Source organism: Ictidomys tridecemlineatus, chromosome 1 (genome assembly GCF_052094955.1).
Source record: "Ictidomys tridecemlineatus isolate mIctTri1 chromosome 1, mIctTri1.hap1, whole genome shotgun sequence".
Classification (NCBI taxonomy): Eukaryota; Metazoa; Chordata; class Mammalia; order Rodentia; family Sciuridae; genus Ictidomys; species Ictidomys tridecemlineatus.
This window is the reverse complement of record NC_135477.1, coordinates 716,653-738,095: the sequence shown is the minus strand read 5'-3', so window position 1 is coordinate 738,095 and position 21,443 is coordinate 716,653. Positions and strand designations below refer to the sequence as shown.

Genomic DNA, 21,443 nt, shown 5'->3' with positions numbered 1-21,443 from the left:
ATCAACCACCCTCAGTTCCTTTCCCCGTGGCCCAAAGAGGTGGCCCTTGCCTTCTGCCAGCTCTGGCTTCAGGGGTCAGCACAAGCTCCCATGCACCATGGTGTTCTTGAGGAACAGAGCCTCATTTAAAAGGCACCTGCCATGCTTCAGACCCAGAACTCATGTTTACCCTGGACTCGGGCCCTGGGGCGGGTTGTGGTGCAGGCTCCAGGGCACCCAGGCCACAGGTGCTCATGTGCAGGCTTTCTGCTGCTCCTATGCACACAGTGACAGTCTCTGAAAGCACAGGGTCTCAATTCTGTGTCCTAAGCCAGCTCCTGCCAGGGACGTGGTTGAGGCTAGGCTTGGTCAGACCCTGCCGGGCAGTGCAGTAGCTGCACGCTAGATCCTGTCCGGAGAGAGCTGGGAACAGCAACTGGGACAGACACAGCCACTGCCCGCTGAGACCTCACTCTTGTCAGGGAGAGCTGACACTCACTCCATGCAGAGAAGCCAGCCAGCTCCCACTGGGCAGCTGAGGGGCAGGCAGTGGGTGAGGCGTGTTTTCATGGAGATTTCCCTCTGCGCTTGAGCCAGGAGGACCTCCTGGTGCGTGGAAGGGCCTGCTGCCTGGTCCTCGTGGGGCTCCCTCCCCAGCACAGCCAGAGGAAGGCGGAGCTCACATTGCAGCCTCCTGCCCAGCTGGCCCAGCCCCACGCCCTTCCGTCCCCTGGTCTCCTGCCTGCGTGGGGCAGACTTGTACCACCTGGTTCTGCAGCCCAGGGGCCGTGCTGCCCTTGACCCCAGGGCCCACGCGAACCCTGGTGCCATTCCTGGGTGGCTGCAGCAGAGCCGGTGGGGTGGGGTGCGGCCCTGGAGGGGCACCCTTCCTTCACAGCCCATGGTGGGGAGACGCACACTGGAGCCAGGGGACCGTCAGCTTTGGACAGGCCGTCAGCTGCGTATGCTCCCTGGAAAACATGCAGTGGTCTCTAGTGTCCTGTACTCTTAAAAATACAGTGTTGTTACAAGTGGGCGTTTGTGGATTTTGTTTTTAGCCAAAAACAGGCTCTGGTTAGGCCAAGTGCTGACTTCCTGTGAGAGGCTGGGGTCACAGGCTACAGTTCCCAGGATCATCTGCAGGATCCCCCTGGAGAGCCAAAAGAAGGCGTGTTCCACCTGGGTGTGCCACTGGATGGGTGAGGCGCAGGGGTAATGTTAGGTCCCTGGGCCTCCCCAAGGCAGTGGGAGCCGGGCCGCCTGTGTGGGAGCCGCCCTAGAGGCCCGCAGAATCAACACCTGGCAGCGCCCAGGGCAGCCTCCGCCTGCAGAATCGATTGCACTCTTCTCTGCCAATAAAGTAATAGGAAAAAGCTCATGGAGCACATGCCTTTCTCGGTAAATGCTGTGTGGCATTTTGAGATCAACTTGAGCAAGCACAGTGACAGCAGGCTTTTGGAAAGACGGCCTGTAGAGTCCTGAGGACCCTGACTGGGCGAGAGGGTGCACAGCGGAACTCAGAGGTGTTCCCCCAGCCAGCCACGCGAAGCAGTTATTACCACGGGACAGTCCCTGTCAGAATACCCAGACAGGCAGGGAGGTGGATGGCAGAGAACTGGCAGTGCCGGAGGTGGACACAGAAGGAGCCGAGGGCTGCCCCTCAAGTGCAGCACATGTGGGGATTCTCTGGGCAAGCTATTCTGGGGACAGATGCCAGGTGCCTAAGGCACAGATACCAGCCCCCTGGATGATGCAGGGTGGTGATGCTCAGCTCATGGTCAGCAAGTCCAAAGGGACTGTCACCTGCAGGTCAGGCACTTGCAGTGGTGGTTTGAGCCCCTTCCCAGGTTCTTAGAGGGAACCGACAGGGACAGAGAGGGCACCAAACCAGGGACAGCCATGCCCACCACATGTGGTGGCCCCAGGGTTGCAGCCTCAGCACCTGGACCCTCAGGTGGGCACTGCAGGCACTGGAGCAGGTGGAGGAAGCATGCGTGTAGCTGGGTTGCCCTGAGCTGTCTGCAGACCTCGTGCAGAGGACCGTTTGATACACGAACTTAAGCTGTGAGTTTGCCTTTATATTCTAGAAACTTCTGTTCGTACATTCTTTCCCTGAGTAGCCAGCTTCCCTTTGGAGTGTGGAGGCTGCCTGGAGCTGGGGTGCTGATGACCCTTTTCCTCCATGTCTCCCCAGCTACCCGTACAGCGAGGACTCCAGGCAGGGTGAGCAGTACATGAACACCCGGTGCCCCGCATGGTGTGACCGCATCCTCATGTCCCTGTCAGCCAAGGAGCTGGTGCTCAGAGTAAGTGGGAGCTGCCTGGATCAGCCACTGGGAGGGGACAGAGCAGGCCTGGGCTTCAGGGCAAGTGCGATGAGCTGCTCAACCTGGGAACAACGTAGATAGTTTCCTGACCTTTCCCTGGGCAGCTGAGCCGAAGCTCTGCGGTTCTTCCAGCTAGTGCTCAGCCCCAGTGAGAGCCACTGTCTCAGTGGGACATGCAAGGTAGGGTGGTGGGCGGGGTCTGGAAGTCCCAGCTTCTGCACGCTGGCACTCAGGGCTCGGCCATGGATGAGCAGGTAGGCCAGGAGCCCGGAGGTGTGTCTGTCAGCATAAGGTGTGGTCAGAGCAGGTCCACCCAGGGCGCCAGCAGCCAGAGAAGGGTGGGTGCCATTCTGGGAGGCCGTAGGGTTCCGTGTCAGGGAACGGCTAGGCTACATGCGATTTCCAGGGTTTTCCCACCTCCCGACACACGAGTGTTTCTAAAAGAGCCAGCATGTGAGTGATGCCAACCATCGGTGAAGACTGGCGAGGGCAGCAGTGGGTGCGCAGGGCAGGAGGCTGTGGCTCTGAGGCCTTGTGTGCTCTGCCCCCTGCCTGGGCCCAGAGCAGCGGGGACTCCCTCTTAGCAGCCCACCATTAACCTGAGTTGCCCTGAGCTGCCGCATCCATGCCCCTCTGCCAGCCAGCACACCCAGCTTCTCTGTGTGCCCTTGAGGTGGCCTTCCCAACTTGCTGCCCCCCCTGGCCCTCCCGCTGAGGCCTGGCTGGCCGGCCTTTTCCCTGTGGCACTGTCCCCGGCCTCCATCCTGCACCCCGCTTTTCCTGCCCCACCCCCAAGGCACAGCCGCACTCAGCCTCTGCCCTGCGAGGGCCCTGCTCCCACAGCCAGAGTCGGGACAGAGGGTCCTGAGCTCTGGGGTCTGCTGGGGACGTGGGCAGGGCAGAGGTCTGCCCCGGGGCAGCGGTGGCAGGCAGCCCTGCCTTCTAGCCTGGGGTCAGAATGTGCACCACTGTGATGCCCCTTATCTGGGCTGAAGAGAGGCCACCGGGTTCTGGCCAGGAGCCTCCAGACCCAGGGTGAGCTGGGGGAAGGCCTGCCCTGGACACACCCTAGCCCCTCTGGCTGGGGTGGTCATCAGCCCCGTGGAGGTGACTCTGCAAGCACTGGGCAGACAGCAGAGGACACAGTAGCTGAAGCTGGCCAGAACAAAGTGCTGGGAGGACTGAGGTGGGGAGGGTGGCATTGACCCCCACCAGGAAGACGTCCGGAGCCAGGAGAGCTGCCTTCTGTGGCGAGACCTGGGTGTGGCCCAAGATGGCAGCCTAGACAGCACCAGAAAGCCAGCGTCTGTCCTGTTTGTCAGCTGCCCACATTTCCTCTGGTCTCCAGACCCAGACTCCACACTTTAAAGTCACTGTGGGCAGCTGGGCTCTGCTTCTGGCCTCCACCGAGGCCCATGGTGCCCAGAGGCCCTGTCTGGAGGCTGAAGTCCCACTGCCTCCCCCGCCCAGGCTGCCCGTGGGCGGCAGGCATCACAGCTGAGCAGATGGTGCCGTGAGCAGCCTCTGGTGCCATCCATCACGCCATGCTCTGGTTCCTCGTCATCATGTTCTGTTCTGCTTCCCGAGCCCTGAAACACGGAGCCGCGCGCTGCCTGGGAGCCGCGGAGCTGAACGCCAGTGAGGTGTGCCCGCGTCTGCCTGCGCCCGCTGTAATTTGTTTATCTGTCCAAAGATCACGCAGTTGAAAATCCACAATCTTGTGCTGCCTTTGCAAATCACCACGCTGTGTTTGATGAATGTGTCCCCACTTCCGCGGCAGCGGCTCAGGCTCCTGAAAGATGGGCAGTGCTGGTGCGTGCGGTGCCGAGGTTGTGTTTTTATGCTTTCTGGCAGATGACCATGCTGGAAAGTAAATCTGACCTTAAGCTTCTTACTGCATTAAAGATAATTCAGTTTCAACTTTATAGTCTTGGATGCTTCAGTTGTGGATGTAAAACTCCAGCCCCATCAGAGCTGACTGATTGCCATCAACAAACCTGCTACCATCCACAACTGCAGCATGGGCACCTGCCAGCCTCCCAGGTGCTGGGTGAAGGAGGTGTGCCACAGTGTCTACCAGCACACACACGCTGCTCTGTGCAGCAGAGAGAAGTTGGTGTCTGCGGTAAACAGGGCTGTGGGTGACGGCAACGTCAGAAGCAGGTGCCCTAGGCAAGGCAGGGCCTTCAGAGCAGCACCGACACCCTGGTGACCAGGCCCCATCCACCTGTGGGCCAGGAGGAGGCCTGGGGGAGCCCTGACGCCCCCACACCGCCAGGCCACGTCTGTCTGAGGAGCACGGTTCTTCTTAGTGGGAGGGGCTGGCCGCTCACTCCCTCCCAGTTACGCTCCCACCCTGCAGAGCTCCGCAGATGGGCAGAGCAAACAGTGTCCTGCCCCTCTGCCCCCAGGATACCCGAAGCCCCTTTCACCCTCTCTCTGTTTGCTTCCAGTCTGAGAGCGAGGAGAAGGTTGTCACCTATGACCACATCGGGCCCAACGTCTGCATGGGAGACCATAAGGTGACGTGCACCGTGCTGCGGTTCAGGGGCCAGGAGGCTGGGGGACTGGAGGGTGGGCAGCGTTTCCCATCTCCTTATTTCTGGCTGAGTTGGTGGGTTTTTATTTAATCGTAATAAAATGCTGAGAGAGAGATGGCCAGGTAGGGAGAAAGCAGAGGAGGCTAGTTGCAAACAGGATACCTCATTCTCCACTTGCCAGAAGCAGTAGTTAGTTCTGCAGCTTCCTGTGTGCCCAGGCCACTTCTCCCGCTGCTCCAGGACCTGCAACATTTTCTGGCCTCACACCTGGCTCAGGCCCGCCAGGCAGAGTAGCAGCAAGTGCATGTTCCGTGGGTCCCATGCACTCAGGGATAGCCACAGTCCACACAGACCACTCGTGCCCCAACCCAGAGCAGCCCAGCAGTCCTCAGGGACACTCGGGAGCACGTTGAGTCCTCTGGTCCTTGGCCACAGAGCGTGGCAGAGGCTGGACACACTTTCCTTCCCCACGGGCCTGAGGCCGACTTAGCAGTTCTGTAAACCAGTGCTCATGCTGGTTTCTGTCTGGAACGCAAAGGGGCTGTGTGGGGCCCTGTGACTGGACCCAGGCTGCAGGCCCAGGCCAGCTGGCTCTCCTCTCTGAGCTCTCCGCCTGTGCTCAGAGCACACAACTGCTCAGGACACATCCCAGCTGCCCCGAGACTCGAGGTTCTGTGGGAGGTGGCGGCGCGTGCGCACTGACACCCTCCTCTCCCGCTGCAGCCCGTGTTCCTGGCCTTCCGCATGGCGCCCGGGGCAGGTAAACCTCATGCACGTGTGCACAAGTGTTGTGTCGTGCAGTGACGTGTGGTAAATATGCCTCCTTCCCTCAGTTCTCCTTTTCTGCAGCTTTTCCTGGTGTGTTTGTACCTTTAACAAATTACTGACTCCAATTCAGGGAAGAGGTGCCCACGCAGCGACGGGACCCTCCGTGAGACCTCCCTGTAGCAGTGTATGAAATACTCCTGCAGCAGCATCAGAAACCCGCCCAGGCAGCACCTGCTCAATGGCCGGCCCACACTTCGCTTCAGCTCCGGACCACTCCGGGAAAGCCTCACATACCTCACTGTTGTGTCTGTTTGTGTGACATTAAGTAGAAGCATTGGGTTTTTTTAAAAAATAATAAGTCACATCCTGTTGCCAAAACTCTAATAGCAAAGAGGTTCTGTATTTTAGATTTCAAAATCTTCCATTTTTAATGATTGTCTGTGGAGGAGCTTCTCCTGCCTAGGAACCCCCCCGGTGTCGGTGCCCTCTGCCAGGAGGAGGCCTCCAGTGCCTGCCCGGGCCCAGGCCGCTCCGTGGCCGACTCTACTGCCATGTTACATGGTGTCCGAATCACACTGCAGCTGCTTCCCATTTTTATATATATAAATACATATAAATATATACTTTTTAAGAGTAATTTATAAATCTTATCAAAACTTATGCTACATACACTCTTCAGTATGAATGTGCGTCGTAGCAGCGGGCAGAGCTGCGGCCAAGGTGTGTGGAGTGGGTGTGGACGCAGACAGGTGACCAGCAGTGCCAGGAGCAAGGCCTCTGCACCCGCTGGGCCAGCAATTTGTCACTCCTCTGCCTTTTCTGTAACATTAAGAACTGAATGTGAAGTTTATTGCTACCCTGTGTGTACCTTCTAAGGATTTTGTAAACTGTTTTGTCTGTCCTTTGTTACCGTTTTATGGTGCCAATATTCTACATTAAACCATAATCTCGTGGGAGAATTAGAAATAGCCTTGTCCGCTTCCCACAGAGATCGCTTCTAACATGGGCTGTACAGACCACGGGAGAGAAGCAGCACTGGGCCGCACTGCGCCTGCGTGCCCACCCTGTGGCCACCTCTGCTCCCCGCCTGAGCACGGCTGGGGCCACTGCAGGGTGGAGACGCAGCGCTGGCATATTATCTACTTCAGAACACTACAGCTCCTGGACTGGGCACGGCGTGAGGTCGACGACGTGGGTGTCTGCACAATCACCACCACTACAACCGCGAGTGATTTGGTCTCTGCTCGGACCCAGGCTCTCCACGCTAAGGGCCAGTCTGTGAGTACTGCCGTCGCTGCTCACCAACACGCCATCGTGGCACCACGCAGCAGTTCTGTCTGTGGGCTTCGGCGGCGGTGACTCTCACTCGGAAGGCCTTTGGAAGTGACTGCTCGGTTCCTAAGCAATAAAATTGATCATGGTGAAAACAGTTCTCCCTGGCTTTGTCCTCCTTCCTTCCCCTGTCCGTCACCTCTGAAATGCAAAGTGGCAGGAGGGGCCTCTTTTGTGCCCTGTTGTTAAGCTCAACCCATTGGAACTTCAGTCTCACATATTTTCACAGGGTCATTAGTTAGGAATAGGAAATAATCTTTTGGGCTTTTCACAGTAGTAAAAAAAGACTTAATCCTTCAACATCATAACTGGGTTATACGAATTCTTTGCTTTCCTTAAAAATTTAAAACCGGAAACTCTACTCTTCCCTTGTACTCAGATAACTCACAGAAATGAAACCGCTTCCCTTTTTAAAGAGCGTGGCTTCCCTAAAGGACAAGGGACAGGGCTAAAAAGAATTGATTTAACCTTGGTGTGTCAAGTGGCAAAAGGCAAAACCTACACCTTCACGCTTCCCTTAAACATTTCTGAAAACACCTTCCAAGAGAAATGTTGTAATTAACATAAAAATGGGACCATTTACACTTACATGAAGTCAAAACTCAGCGACCCAGGGAGCCCAGTGAGGTGCATCTAGAGAGTGTGCACCCAGCAGATGGGCTTTTGTAACAACTGCAGCTTGTTTAGAGCACTGGATGGGTTTTGTGGTAAGAAAACTGGCCTAGGAAAAGGTCAGCTGTAGGCTCCAGGGCTCTGTGCCCATGGGTTGGAACCACTGGGATGCAGCCCTTGCTGATGGGGTCCAGCTCTGACCAGGAGCCCTGATCATGGGCCGTTCCTTGTGACCTGTGAAAGAGCTGCACCAGGTCCCTCCAAGTTGTGCCCCTCTGAGAAGCTAGCCCTCCGCCCTGGGAGGCCATCCCAGGGTCGCTCTGCATGGAGATTTATGAGCTGTCCTTCTTCGGGCAGAGTTATTTCAGATTTCTCTGTGCAGCCCTAGCTTGAATGAAATAGTGCTTTCTGCAGACGAAAAACCTATTACAATGGGAGCCCAAGGGCCACAGGGAAGAACTGCAAACCTGATTTCAAACGAGGTGAATTTGGTAGACATATTAAAATATTTATCGTTCTGGCTAAAAGACTTAAAAATAATCATTTCAAAATACCCTTGGATGAGGCAGAGCCAGCCTGGTCTGAAAGTAGGACCGCTGCTGGAAGGACAGGGCCAGCCCACCCCCCTCAACTGCAAAAGGAGAGAGTAACCGCTCCAGTGCTGGGTCCGGTTGGGGGGACGGCACGCGGCTTACTCGCTATTTGGGAACACCCAAGTGTGGTCAGTTGGCCCAAACCTCATCCACGTGAGCGCACTGCAACCCTGGGCCTGTTCCGGGCCGCGGGGGTCCATACCTGCCGAGCACCGCGCTTCCGTCTGGCTCCACTGGGGCCTCCGCGGCGGCTCCTTCCTTGCAGCCAGCTGCCCGAGGGTGCGCGGGCCGGGCCGCCCTCCCTGCGCGTCGGCCGCGTCCCCGCCCGTCCTCGCTGTCTCCACGCTCCCGAGCGCTGCCGCCTCCGGCGCGATCCGCGCCACCGTGCCCGCCGGTGCCAGGCCCCGCGCCTCGCGGGGAGGACCGACGGGACGCGGCGCGGAGGCCCTTGCTGCCCGCCCGCAGCGCCGCGCTCGGTACGGAAGAAACACGCGCTGCAGCCTCGGGAGCCGCGGCTCCGACCCGGACGTGTTAAATAATTTATTGATTATACAAAGTGATGGCCCGAACCCCGCCCCACGCCAAGGGACGCCGCCGGGCCCCGCACGCCGAGCCGGAGCCGGGCCGCTTTATAACTTATTTTGTAAAAATATATATACACGCTGCGGCGCGGGCGGCGGGCGGCGGGCGTCTGGTCCTGCGCCGGCCGCGCCCTCACAAGGCGTCCCCCGCGCCGCCGCATGGGCTGACCAGCGCCAAGTTCGAGGGTTTGTGCTTCTTGAGCAGCCGCGTGATCTTCTCATCGTCCGAGTTGGGGTCCAGGGGCCGGTTGTACTCGTCATCGTCCTCCGCGTCCGAGCCGCCCACCTTCAGCTTCTCTGCGTCGGAGTCCTGCTTCTTCTTGGCCGACGCCATCTCCGCCGCGTGCCGCTTGCGCCACTTGGTCCTGCGGTTCTGAAACCACACCTGGGGGCGGGAGAGGTCCGTCAGAGGGGCCTCCGAAATTCCGAGTCCTCTACAACGCTGGCCTCCCCGGCGGACCCGGCCCGACCCCGCCGTCCGCCCGTGGCCAGCACCGCGCACCCGTGCAGCGGCGCCTCTCGGGGTTGGCCGAGGCCGGACGGCCGCTCGCCGACCCTTCGCAGGACGCGGGCGCCGGGATCTGCCTCCGCGCAGCAAGACCCCAGGGAGGCCGCCCCTGGCCTGCGCGCTCACCTTCACCTGGCTCTCGGTCATGCCCAGGGAGTAGGCGAGCCGCGCGCGCTCTGGGCCCGCCAGGTACTTAGTCTGCTCGAAGGTCTTCTCCAGCGCGAAGATCTGCTGGCCAGAGAAGGTCGGCCTCGAGTGTTTCTTCTTACCGTCCTTGTCCAGCACCCCGCCGGCTTGGGCTGCGAAGGAGGGCGGGTGAGAGCGGTCCGCGCGCCCAGCCCGCCCCACGCAGAGCCCCGCGCGGGCCACTTACCCGAGCCGGCCAGGCGCGGGTCCCTCCAGGGTGAGCCCTGCACCACGCCGGGCCAGAAAATAGGCGGGCGCCCGGGCAACTCGGCCAGAGGCTTGGGGTAGCCGCGCGCCACGGCGGCCGCGGGCCCAAAGTAGACGCCGGCCGACGAGGCCAGCCCATTGAGGCGGGGCAGGCCGCCCAAGAGGCCGCCGCCCGCTGCGCCCACTGGCCGCCCCAGGATGTCGCTGATGCCGTGCGGGGTGCCCAGCGGCAACTGCGTGCCAAGGCCTCCCAGCGCGGGCGCCTTGAAGCCTGCCGGGCCCTGCAGCGCGTACGGGAACAGCGACGTCTTCATTTCGGCCATGTTGTGCAGCGCAGCCAGCGGCGCGCTGCTCAGCACAAACGCGCCCGGGCGGTTAGCGTCCATGGGCGCCGCCGCCACCGGCCCGGGCGCCCATCCGGGCCCCGTCGCCGCCGCCCGCGCCCGCTGGCCCGGAGAAGTTTGTGCGCGGCGCGGGCGGGCGCCGGCTGCAGCGGGGCGCGCGGGGCGCGGGCGGGCGCCGACGGCCCGAGCGGGCGGGCGGCTCGGGCGCGGGCTGGAGAGATGGGGTTTCAGGCGGCGGCGGCGGCTCCGGGGCCGGTCCGAGCGGCGCCGCGCGGGACGGACGCACTGATAACCGCGGGGCCCGGGCGCGGCGCGCGCGCTGATTGGCTGCGGGCACCGGCCGCCAGGCCATTGGCCAGCGCCCCGCCGTCTGCGCGCGCCCCCGCCGGCCGCGCACTCCATGAAGGGCCCATTAGTGCGGCAGGTGCTTCCTGGGCTGTAAATTTGTCCCCTGATTTATCTCCCCCGGGACGAAATAAATCCCGTTGGATGGGAGTTTAGTTAGGCAAAGGTTTTAATGGGAAATCAGGAAAAAAATACGAGAACATATTTTATCCCCGGAAAGAACGCAGATTTGAAGATCGAGGTCTCTCGTTCAGTGCGTTCTTTTCGGGGAAGAGCCCCCGGCGGCCAGACGACGAGGGTCAGCGGGCGCAGGCAGGGACTATGGTCCGAGCCGCTCGTCGGCCTCTGCTGAAGGCTTACAGCGCACGCTGTCCTGGTGGGCCCTGGCCGAGGAAGGGAGGAAGCAGCTGAGGCTCGGAGTACACGGGTCGAATGGCCAGACTAGACTCGGGCGAATGGGCTGCTGGTCTGGCCAACGAACGGCCCGTTCTGTATCAGGGAGGGCGAAGGGACAGGGGTCACACTCCGGGCTTTCTGTTAGTACATACTGGGTGGAGGTTCTGGGTTACCTGCAGCTGGGTGGTGATGTGGCGGCCCCCAGAGATTTCCCGTTGGGGAGGTCAGGGTCTCCTATTAGAGGTTACCCGGGAGGTAACTCTAGGCAGGGGCTGCGACCCAGGACCACCAGTGGCCTATGGAGCCGTTCTCTGATAAATCGCAGCCCCCGCGGGGGAACTGGGACCCCAACTGTCTCAGAGCTCTGAGGCCCAGGGTGCGTAGGGTGTTACTTTCAATTCTGAACGTGGGTGCGCTCTTGAAGAGCAGCAGGCAAAGCACGGTCTTTATGTGTTGCTCATGTGGCCCTTGGATCCAGAGAACTCTCACCCCAGAGAATTGCTGCAAGGTAAAATGAGACCAAAGTCGACCGGGAGCCCACCCTGTGCAGGCTCTGAACAGCTGCTGAGCGCTGTCACTTTCTTCCTTTTGGGAAATGCTGTGTATTAACAGTAACAGGTGAAGGATGTTATAATTATCTGCTACGGGTTGGGTGGGAGCCGTGACCCAAATGTGTGCAGGAAGACGGCCATTTCGGGTCTGGGTTTCTGGGTGGAAGCTGTGTGTTCGAGGTCCGCTCTCTGGGGCCTGGGCCAGTTCGTTACCAACGACTTTTCCATTTTGCCTCAGCCGCCGGGGTTTTGGTGTTCTGGAAGGAGGAGACCCCCGCGGTTCTGTGCAGCGGCCTAATGTCCACTCCCTCTTCTCCTTCCCGGGGTTCATTTTCGTTTTATGTGCCGCGGGTTAGGGACCCATCAGGTCGAGGTTTCAAAAGCCACTCTTGGCCGGGGCGTTGTGTGGATCGGGATTCTGAATCGCTCCTGACCGAGCTTGCGCTCACAGTGCTGCGAAGACTGCGCGATGCGGCGCTGCACGTCTGGTGTCCCACCCCTGTGCGGTGAGGCGCCGCGCATAAGGGTTTTGCTCTTCTGATTTTCTAGGCGGGGTCAGCCCTCGTAGTATCCAATTGTGCGCCGCAGCCCCGCCGGCGATGGAGCCCAGTTGAGGCAAGCCTAGGGCCCTGGACACAGGCACTTGGGATCCTTGCGCTGTCAATGGCACCCAGTCCGCCTGGCCCCAAACGCTCTCCGGGCCTCGCTCGCCCCCACATCTTCGGAGGAAATACACAACGCGCGTGCTACGAGTGTCCGAGCACAAGGGGAACCCTCCCGAGTAGGGTTTGGATCCTCCTGGGCTCCCGAGAGGTATTAAGGCGGGAGGCCAAGGCCTCGGCAGGGACACGGGAAGCTGTGGGGTTGGGGGCAGGGCCGGAGAGGGCGGGGCGGGGATGAGTAGGAGGGGCCGAACTCCAACGCGGGACCCCCGCTCCGCTCCACCCAGCGCTACCGGACTTCAGGCAGCAGCGGCCGCAAAGCTTTCTCGCAGGAGCGCGGGTCTCCAGAATATGAACAGGGAGAGGCGCGCCCAGACGGGAGCGCAGGTGCGCTTTAAGTTCCCGTAGGATCCGGGGAGCCTGGCGCTAGGCAGAAGGAATACCGCCGCTCCAGGCTGCACGCTGGTTTCTCTCAGCCGCCGGCAGACCCCTTAGCGCTGCTGAAGACTGAGAAAACAGTTTTCCGGTCGCTGCCCTGCGCACCAGCAAGCCTGGGTCTGTGTAAACCCAGTCCTCCCTCGGTTGTGGCCTGAACTCGCGGGGTCGCGAGTGGGATGGCAGACTCACTGGGTAACAGAGTGTGCGGCTCTCCAGGGGCTCCCAGCGTGCGGAATGAGGGGGCTGTGGGTGCAGGATGAGGAAGATGGTCTCGGCGCCCGAAGTGCGGTGTGCGTTCTACGGGTGCCCTGTTCTTCCTTGGACACCCTGGACACTTCCCCTCCCAGCTGGAAGACTTAACGCGGGCTGCTGCGGGGGTGCTAAACTTCTTTCCGTGCGCGGTCTCTGGTCGCTGCCCAGAGCTCCCACTCACAACCGCTTCTGCTGCGTCCCCAGGCACCACCCCCTTGGTAGGACCCAAGGAAGCGCGCCTCTTGGAGAAAGATCCCAGAAGCCGCCCTCCCCAGAAGCGAGCGCCGCTGGGCTCCCTCCGCGCAGCTGTGGAGAGGTTCGCCAATGCCACCTCCTGGTTTAGCAGAAAACGTCCTACGACTGCGGGCGCTTTCGTCGCAAACAGTTTGCAGCTGGAAGATGGATCACGCGCCATTTGGCAGAACTCTTTCAGAACTTATTTCACCCTTTCAACCTGTGTGTGTTGGGTACCTGCTATGCCAGGTCACCCTGAGTAAGCGAAGTGGACAGCTGCGAACTCCAGCCTCTGATGCTCTCCCCTGGCAGTGTGGGCCGATAATAAACCGTTGGTGAATAGAACACCCCGAGTGCCCGCTGGGAGGACAGGTGACCCACGGCTCAAGGCAGGAACCTTAGGGCCGGGGGAGGCAGGCGGGTCACAGGGACATGCACCCGAGAGGAGCTTGGAAGCTATCTGTGGCCGCACAGGGAGCCCGAGGAGTCCTCGGGGAACTCATGCAGGAAACAGTGACCCAGTGCAGCTCTAGGCCGCTCCTGGGCTGCCCCTGCCCTGGCCTGACCCACTCTAGACTGGAGTTTCCGAGGCAGCCCTCTGTATAGCGTCCTGGTTTTGTCCTGTGCGCAAATGAGAGCGCGTTCACAGCCGCCTGTGCACGACTCGGCTAGCAGGGTGCTTCCGGGTGCCAGTGGTCCAAAGGAACGAAAGGGGACCACCGAGACTACCCAGAATCATCTCTGTGGTTGCCATCCAGCTGGCTCGGGATGAAGGGGAAGACCGGGTTTACGGAGCCACAGCTGGAGGGTCCGCAGAGGCGGAGCCCAGAGCTCGGCAGGGCGCAGGTGGAGTTACAGGGCCTCTGGGGGCGGGGGCGCCGAGACACGTTGGAGATTGCCCTCAGAACAAAGCAGCGGGGAGGAGACCCAAACCCCCAGCAAAATGCTGGGAGAAGGGCAACCTCTCCAGCGCCCTCCAGTGGCAGATGCCGCGCTGCAACAAGGGCTGGGGCAGAGTGCCCTCCATGGCTGGGTGCCCAGCACCCAGGCGCCAGAGCACTGAATCAGGGGTGGGTGGCCTGGGGCAGGACGGGTGGCTGAGGCCTCGCCTGCGTCTCCAACCTGCGGACTGTTTGTGGCTCAGCCGGCCCAAACGCTTGTACAGCCCATTGCCAACCAGCCTGGCTGCCCATCCCTCCATCGGGGATCTGCAGATAGCCTCCTGTCCTGGGGCTAAATAAGTGCTGTAGAATAAGTGGACCTGGCAGGGGCCGCAGGCTTCCGAGGTTTTGGGAGGGCAGGAAGTTAGAGAGGGGAGCCTGAGAACGCTGGGTTGGGGCTACTAAGGAGAGAGAAGCAGCGCCCACTGCTCCTGAGCGGAAGGGCATCATCTCAGGGCCAGGGGCTGTCACTAGCCAGCCCTTGTGAGGTGTCTGGTGGCCCTTGAGGTGCATGGAGACTTCATTGGCAGGGACCAGGCCACTTGCCAGTAGTGGTCAAGGGGAGGACAGCTGAGGTTGGGGAGATCACAGGCTGGCGGTCTCCAGGCCGAGAAAGACTGGGGCAGAGCTCTGGGAATCTGGGATCCTGAGGGTGGCAGGAGGCCCCACTGGTAGGCTAAGGAAGAGGGCACTGGGCAGAGTGGGCAGGGGTGCCAGGGCAGTCCACCACTTCCTGCAGGAAGCAGCCTAGACCACAGGCAGACCTGCAGGCCCAGGTGTCAGGAGGGAGGGGACCCCTGGACTCACCCCTCTGGAGTCCCCCAGGCCCTCTGGCTTTGTGGGACCTGGCCAGGCACCCAGCCAGGCACCTCCTGCCTTTGCCCCTCACTCTGGCTCTGGATCCCCGGTTCTCATCAAGGCCTTCTTATTTCTTTAAGAGTGATTTATTCTGGTAAATATAATGGTGCAGGCAGGTGTCTAGAGTAACTCAAATTCTCCTCATCCCTCCTCGGGGCTGAGCTCCCTCCGTTACCCACTTGCTGGGCCTTATAAGGGAAGCACCTGGAGGCCAGGACCCTCCTTGGCCCACAGCCACCCTTCCAGTGTGTGAACTGTGGGGCACTGGCACGTCACACAACCCACGTCCTGGGCAGCCGTCTGGCATCAAGCCCCAGCAGGCTGCAGGGGCGCAGTGGGGACGTTCCTGATGCCTTCTCCTCTGGTTTGCCTTGGGTCCTGGAGGTCATGGGGAGGAGCCTCGGGGGCTGGCAGTGCAGGGTGGCCCTCAGGTGCTCTGTATGCTCCTTGCTCCCTGGGGACGGCATTCAGGGATCTCCGCTTGACCATGGGGTGGAGGGAGCACAGTGGCCCTGCCCTGCCACAGCCACCTCAGGGACCACAGAGCTAGCAAGCGACATTGCGGTGCCTGTGGGTGTGATCAGAACAGGACAGGGCCTGACCAGAGGCTGCGGAGCAGTGCATGGGAGGTGCAGAGGACAGCAGGAGGGTCCCACGGACTCCCCACACCAGATGCCAAGGGGAGGCCATGGGGAGGACAGGCACCGTATCTAGCAGCAGAGGCTGATTCCTCAGCTCAGGGCCCTCTGCTGTCCATAGCCAGGCCTGGCTGGTGGCCGGGCAGGCTGAAGGGGTCAGGTGGCCTCTCAGGAATCTGAGATCTGACAGGAGTAGTAAGAGGGCAGCTTCTGCCCAGTCTCAACCCTGCGAGGGGTGATTCTGGGTTCTGCAAGGTCCATGTGGGCTGCACCTGCCCCCCACCTTCATGACTTTGGGGACCCATGTGGGCAGTGTCTGTGGCTGCTGTGAGGTGCAAGTCCAAGGCTCTGTGCCCTGCAGGTGGAATCCCTTGTTCCTCAAGCCTTGGTACCCTTCCTTCCTGAGCTCACCACATCTGGCTCTGGCCATGGCTGTTCCGTCTTTGGGGCAACTTTCTGGCTACCTAATTTGGCTATTGGCACCCACCTGAGGGGCCCCTGCCTGAAGCCCCAAGTGTCAGGACCCTCCCTCCCCTCCTCTTCTCTTCCCACTGACAAGGGCCTTCCAGGTCCTCCCCACTCTCCTGTGAGGTCAGAGGCCCCCACCCTGCTGCTGGCCTGAGCCCACTTCCTGGACCTCACTCTCCATGCAGATGTCTCGTCCCCCCAAGAGATGGCACCTTTTTTCTTTTTTGGTGCCCTGCCTGGTTCTCTGTACAGATGGGGACCCCCACCCAGGTTTCAGGAGGCCCCCGAGGTGGAGTAAGCTGCTCCGGCCAGCAGCTGGGGCTGGAGGATGGAGGTCCTGTGTGCAGTTGTCTGGGGTCTGGTCCAGACACGCCTGAGCCCTGCCTGTCCCCAGGCCAGCCAGCCCGACTTCAGCTTTGGGTGACCTTTTCTACTGTGCCTGGCTGCTGAGCTTCTGAGAAGCTTCTGGCTCTTGGCTAGAGATCTGCAGCCACCTGGCCCTCCACAGCTACGTCCAAGCCAGTTGCGCCCAGTGGGCTCCAGTGCCCTCTGCAATACCCACCAGGTGGGGCCGGCTGGGGAAGTAAGAGCTGGGCCAAGGAGAGCAGGGACAGTGCTTTCCAAGTGACCAGGAGAACGCTCCCTAGGAGCAGGTGGACCTGCCCTGTGACCACAGAGGTCAGGACGTGGGGTGGTGCCAAGTTCTTCTAGGGGACAATCATAGGCCACCTGAGAAGCACTCTTCTCTGGGGTCCCAAGAATCTTGTCTCCTTCAGGAAGGACAAAGAGCAGGCCATGAGTCAGGGCACAGGGCTCCTGTGCCAGGACCCTTGGGCCAGACATGCTGGGCGTGAGAAGACCCTCTCTGGGGTCTTCATGTGCCACCCGAGGAACTGAGTGCCTGTTGTGTGACAAGATGGAACCAGCAGTGACCAAGTAGGGGCTGTCAGAGGGGCTCTTGGCCACACTCAAGACCAGGCCATGGTCCCTTGGGGCTTCCTGGTGGATGAGAGGTCACGCTGGTGTCATGGTCAGAAGTCTCAGGAGCCCTTTCCTGGTCACATGTACGCAGAGCTGGGCCCAGGGCCCCTGGCACCGGAGCTGGCCGTGTACCTGTGGGGAAGGCGGGCTGGGTCTGTCCTGGGGGTGGTCTGAGCTCTCCCGCCCACAGCTTTGCCTCAGGCCTGGTTGAACATCCTGTCTGATCCGGGGGCGGCAGGAGGGAGGCACTGGGCACTTCCACGTAGTGGAAAGTAACCAACTCACCGAGTCCTTCTGACCACCACAGGCCTCCGACTGTTTGCACTGTGATGTGGCCTGCTGCCAAGGGGGCAGGGAAGGCTGCTTCTGAGGGCCCCCAGACCTGATCAGAGAGGACTGAGCTGCCAGGAGCTGGGGATGGCCCTGGGCCAGGTCAAGTGCTGGCTGCTGGCCAGGGCAGGGCTGTCTCCCGCAGCAGAAGCCTCTCCCAGGCTCAGCGGGAGAAATCAAGAAGAACCAGAACAGAACCTGGGCCTACCAGAAGGTGTTTCCAGACAGGAGCAGGCCCTTGGCCTCCAGGGTGCCGGGAGGCAGGGCCTCAGTCTCAGCCACACCTTCACACTGTTGTCTGGTGTACAGGAGAGGGCCCCTGTCCTGTGGGGGGGAGCAGGGGGTAATGAAGATCAGCACCTCAGGCACTGGGTTCACCTGCTGTGGGAGGCATGGCTCTTCCTCACTGCTGGCACTGCACAGGGGATTAGGGCCCTAGGCCACCTACCAGGCAGGGGGTTCAACAGGAGTGCTGTCTGCAACCAGCCCATCACCCTCAGCATCTGATCACAGCTGCCAAACAAGCTTGCCATCCCAGCCCAGGGGCAGCTCCCCAGGGCTCAGGTCTGGTCCAAAGTGGTACTCCAGAGACCTCTGGACCCAAGGCCTCCAAGGCTCAGGTCTGGTCCACAGTGGTACTCCAGGCAGTTCTGGACCCAAGGCCTGCAGGGCTCAGGGCTGGTCCACAGTGGTATTCCAGGAAGTTCTGGGCCCAAGGCCTGCAGGGCTCAGGTCTGGTCCACAGTGGTACTCCAGGCAGTTCTGGGCCCAAGGCCTGCAGGGCTCAGGTCTGGTCCACAGTGGTACTCCAGGCAGTTTTGGGCCAAAGCCTGCAGGGCTCAGGTCTGGTCCACAGTGGTACTCCAGGAAGTTCTGGGCCCAAGGCCTGCAGGGCTCAGTTCTGGTCCACAGTGGTACTCCAGAGAGTTCTTGGCCCAAGGCCTGCAGGGCTCAGGTCTGGTCCATAGTGGTACTCCAGGCAGTTTTGGGCCAAGGCCTGCAGGGCTCAGGGCTGGTCCACAGTGGTACTCCAGGCATTTCTGGGCCCAAGGCCTGCAGGGCTCAGTTCTGGTCCACAGTGGTACTCCAGGAAGTTCTGAGCCCAAGGCCTGTAGGGCTCAGGTCTGGTCCACAGTGGTACTCCAGGCAGTTCTGGGCCCAAGGCCTGCAGGGCTCAGGGCTGGTCCACAGTGGTACTCCAGGCAGTTCTGGGCCCAAGGCCTGCAGGGCTCAGTTCTGGTCCACAGTGGTACTCCAGGAAGTTCTGGGCCAAGGCCTGCAGGGCTCAGGTCTGGTCCACAGTGGTACTCCAGGAAGTTCTGGGCCCAAGGCCTCCAGGGCTCAGGTCTGGTCCACAGTGGTACTCCAGGAAGTTCTGGGCCCAAGGCCTGCAGGGCCAGGGCTGGTCCACAGTGGTACTCCAGGCAGTTCTGGGCCCAAGGCCTGCAGGGCTCAGGTCTGGTCCACAGTGGTACTTCAGGCAGTTCTGGGCCCAAGGCCTGCAGGGCTCAGGTCTGGTCCACAGTGGTACTCCAGGCAGTTCTGGGCCCAAGGCCTGCAGGGCTCAGGTCTGGTCCACAGTGATACTCCAGGCAGTTCTGGTCCCAAGGCCTGCAGGACTCAGGTCTAGTCCACAGTGGTACTCCAGGCAGTTCTGGGCCCAAGGCCTGTAGGGCTCAGGTCTGGTCCACAGTGGTACTCCAGGAAGTTCTGTGTCCAAGGCCTGCAGGGCTCAGGTCTGGTCCACAGTGGTACTCCAGGAAGTTCTGTGTCCAAGGCCTGCAGGGCTCAGGTCTAGTCCACAGTGGTACTCCAGCAGTTCTGGACCCAAGGCCTGCAGAGCTTCAGGAGAGTCAGGGTCTCTGGGTAGGGATGGGTGGCAATCCTGATCGTCCAGGGCCTCTAACCTGGAGACGGGACTCCCGGGGCTTGCCTGGGTGTGGTTAGCCGGCCCCCAGGTCTCAGGGTCTTCTTGGTCTATGTGGCCTGTGATGACTGTGTGAGCTATCCCCAGCCCCAGGCCCAGTCCCCAGCTCCCAACCTCTGGCCCTTATCCCCAATCACCCATCCTCAGCTCCCACAGCAGCCTCCCCTGCCACCAAGGCCAGGAGTGGCTGTCCTTGACGCAGGGAAGCTGACCCACAGTGTCCAGGGAACTGTCTCCTCCTCCCCACGCCAGGTGCCTGGTTTGCTTTTCCTGGGAGACCAGAGGATACCCCATCAGCTTGGCCAACTGAGACAGGCTCAGAAGGGGTGTCTGCCAGGCTGGGAAGGACCGCCGGAGCCCTGTGTGTGCCCCCAGAGTGTGTTCTCAGCGGAAGATCTGTGGGGCCGCCTGGGCCTCCAGCGTGGGCAAGGACCTGCACGGGGCCTGATGGCCCTCCGCGTGTAGTGCTGGGTCCAGCCAGGGAAGAGGCAGGCTGTTCACACCCCTGCGGGGCAAATGGCGGTGCTCCGGAGTCTGGCTGGGTGCCAGGAGGGCTCTGAGGGGGTGCGGTCCTCACTGTCACTCCCCTTGGCTCCACACAGTGGCCCAGGCCCAGGCCCCAGGGCGTGCACAGGTATGAGGGTCTTCATGTGGTTCCTTCCCTCATACAGAAGGCACAGTGGGGTCAGAGCCAGCAACCTGCCGGGGTCCCAGGAGACCCCTGAGGAGGTGACCTGGAGCTGAGCCCCCAGGAGGCGAGGTGGTCTGGAGAGTTCTCTTCCACTAGGGAAGAGGGCCAGAAGAGGGTCCATTCATTGCTGGCTGGTCCTGCAGTGCCACCCCCACCACAGGACTCCCCCATGCCCTGGGCAAGTGGAGTCCAGCTGCCCGGGAGTGGGAGGCCAGGGCAGAGCCAAGCTGCTTGAGATGTGGCTGGAGGAGATTTGGGCCAGCCATATCCCAGCCCCCTCCTTATTCCCTGGTGCAAAAGCAGAGAGCCAGGGGCCCATGTGGAAATACGTACCCACAGCACCCAGAGAGGGTGCTCCCTCCCAGCCACAGGTCTCCAACACACTTGAGGCTCAAATCAGAAACATGGAGTCCAGTGCTGATGTGCACTCCAGGGGCTCTGCATTCCAGGCGCAGGCACACCCAGATGCCCGCACACTCGGACGGCTGCTCAGGGAGCATGTGTCCTCTCAGGCCATCTGCACACTCAAGTCTCAGCAGCATTTTGGTGGGGGGCAGGTACCACGGATTGAACTCAGGGGCACTTGACCACTGAACTACATCTGCAGCCCTATTTTGTATTTCTTATATAGAGAGAGGGTCTCGCTGAGCTGCTTAGTGCCTTGCTTTTGCTGAGGCTGACTTTGAACTCTCCATCCTCCTGCCTCGGCCTCCTGAGCCACGGGGATTTCAGGCATGTGCTACAGTGCCTGGCCAAGTCTCCATAGCTTTTGGACCCAAATAATAAATGGAAAACTTGAGGAATAAGCATTTCATAAGTTTTAAGTTGCATGCTGATCTGCACAGGATCTGCAGTGTGCTGGAATCTCTTGCTGCCCTGCTCTGTCTCCTGAGACCCAACTTGTTCCTTCTAGTGGATCCATGCTGTATATGCAGCCCTCCTGGTAGTCACTTCGCCTGTGTCACTTTCAGATGGCGTGTTGAAGTTGGGCAGTATTATGTTCAGGTAACGCTTATTTTACTTCCCAATGGGCCCAAAGCACAAGAGTAGCGTTGCTGGTAATTCAGATCCACCAAAGAGAAGCTGCAAAGTCCTTCTGTTAAGTGAGAAGGTGAAGGTTCTCAAAACCACGTGTTGAGGCAGCTGAGAGCCGTGGTGAGAGTGCATCCAGTTATCCCTTGGTATCTGTGGGGGAGCCATTCTGCAGCCGCTCAGGGGCCCCGGAATCTGTGATGCTCAAGTCCTTGTGGATGCACCCACAGAGACTTGGGACAGACCCCCGTGGGTAAGGGGAGCAGCTGTGTCTGGAAGTGGGGCCTTTGCAGAGGTAAGTGAGTCGAGATGAGACCGCACGAGGGATAGTGCAGCACGGGCGGCCTCGTAAGGCAAGGGAACGCGGGCAGGCCTGGACAGTGCTTGAGAAGACGGAGGCAGGGGACGGCCCGAGGCCATAGTGCCGCAGAAGCTGAGGAGAGGGAGGCCTTTCCCAGGCCTCCGGAGGAAGCAGGGCTCTGGCAACACCTTGGTTTTGGACTTCTGGGCTCCAGGACCATGTGAGTATATATGTCTATTATTTAAAGCCACCCACTTGGTGGCACCATCTAGTGGGTGGCACTTTGTGACACTGAAGATGGACACCAGTGAGCAGATGGCATTGAGCTGCTGACAGTTTCGGTCCCCCGTGCTGTGGAGGGCAGCCCTCCCCTCAGGGTGCTGTCCACAGGTGTCCACCCGGGCGGAGGAGGGAGTGGGCT

At 60.6% G+C, this 21,443-nt stretch overlaps 2 protein-coding genes across 5 annotated transcripts in view; one reads left to right on the top strand and one right to left on the bottom strand.

The window, feature by feature from the left end:
- Positions 1-7,043, top strand: part of Inpp5a (inositol polyphosphate-5-phosphatase A) — a 174,248-nt gene extending 167,205 nt beyond the window's left edge. For 3 of the 4 annotated variants that reach the window (XM_078023874.1, XM_078023871.1, XM_078023864.1), the window contains 4 exons: positions 2,174-2,285; positions 4,760-4,828; positions 5,570-5,606; positions 5,745-7,043. In XM_078023874.1, coding sequence (XP_077880000.1) covers positions 2,174-2,285; positions 4,760-4,828; positions 5,570-5,606; positions 5,745-5,794 — 268 coding nt within the window. In that variant the 3' untranslated portion in view covers positions 5,795-7,043. Of the gene's footprint in view, positions 1-2,173; positions 2,286-4,759; positions 4,829-5,569; positions 5,657-5,744 lie in introns of all 4 variants that reach the window. The other variant, XM_078023866.1, reaches the window with a different exon arrangement.
- Positions 7,044-8,676: 1,633 nt separating this feature from the next.
- On the bottom strand, positions 8,677-10,108 carry Nkx6-2 (NK6 homeobox 2). Its single transcript, XM_005320781.5, has 3 exons — positions 9,614-10,108; positions 9,367-9,539; positions 8,677-9,117 (listed from the first exon to the last, which is right to left on the bottom strand). The coding sequence occupies exons 1-3, from the start codon at positions 10,017-10,019 to the stop codon at positions 8,866-8,868; spliced, it is 831 nt and encodes a 276-aa protein (XP_005320838.3). The 5' UTR covers positions 10,020-10,108; the 3' UTR covers positions 8,677-8,865.
- Between the last annotated feature and the right edge of the window lie 11,335 nt (positions 10,109-21,443).

What these genes read in the sequence shown, in the direction of transcription:
- Nkx6-2 (XM_005320781.5), bottom strand. Translation starts at nt 10,019, where the DNA reads ATGGACGCTAACCGCCCGGGCGCGTTTGTGCTGAGCAGCGCGCCGCTG. An exon ending in CCCGCGCCTGGCCGGCTCGG is followed by an intron (nt 9,540 to 9,613) that starts GTAAGTGGCCCG and finishes CCTCCTTCGCAG; the next exon opens with CCCAAGCCGGCGGGGTGCTG. An exon ending in TGACCGAGAGCCAGGTGAAG is followed by an intron (nt 9,118 to 9,366) that starts GTGAGCGCGCAG and finishes TCCCGCCCCCAG; the next exon opens with GTGTGGTTTCAGAACCGCAG.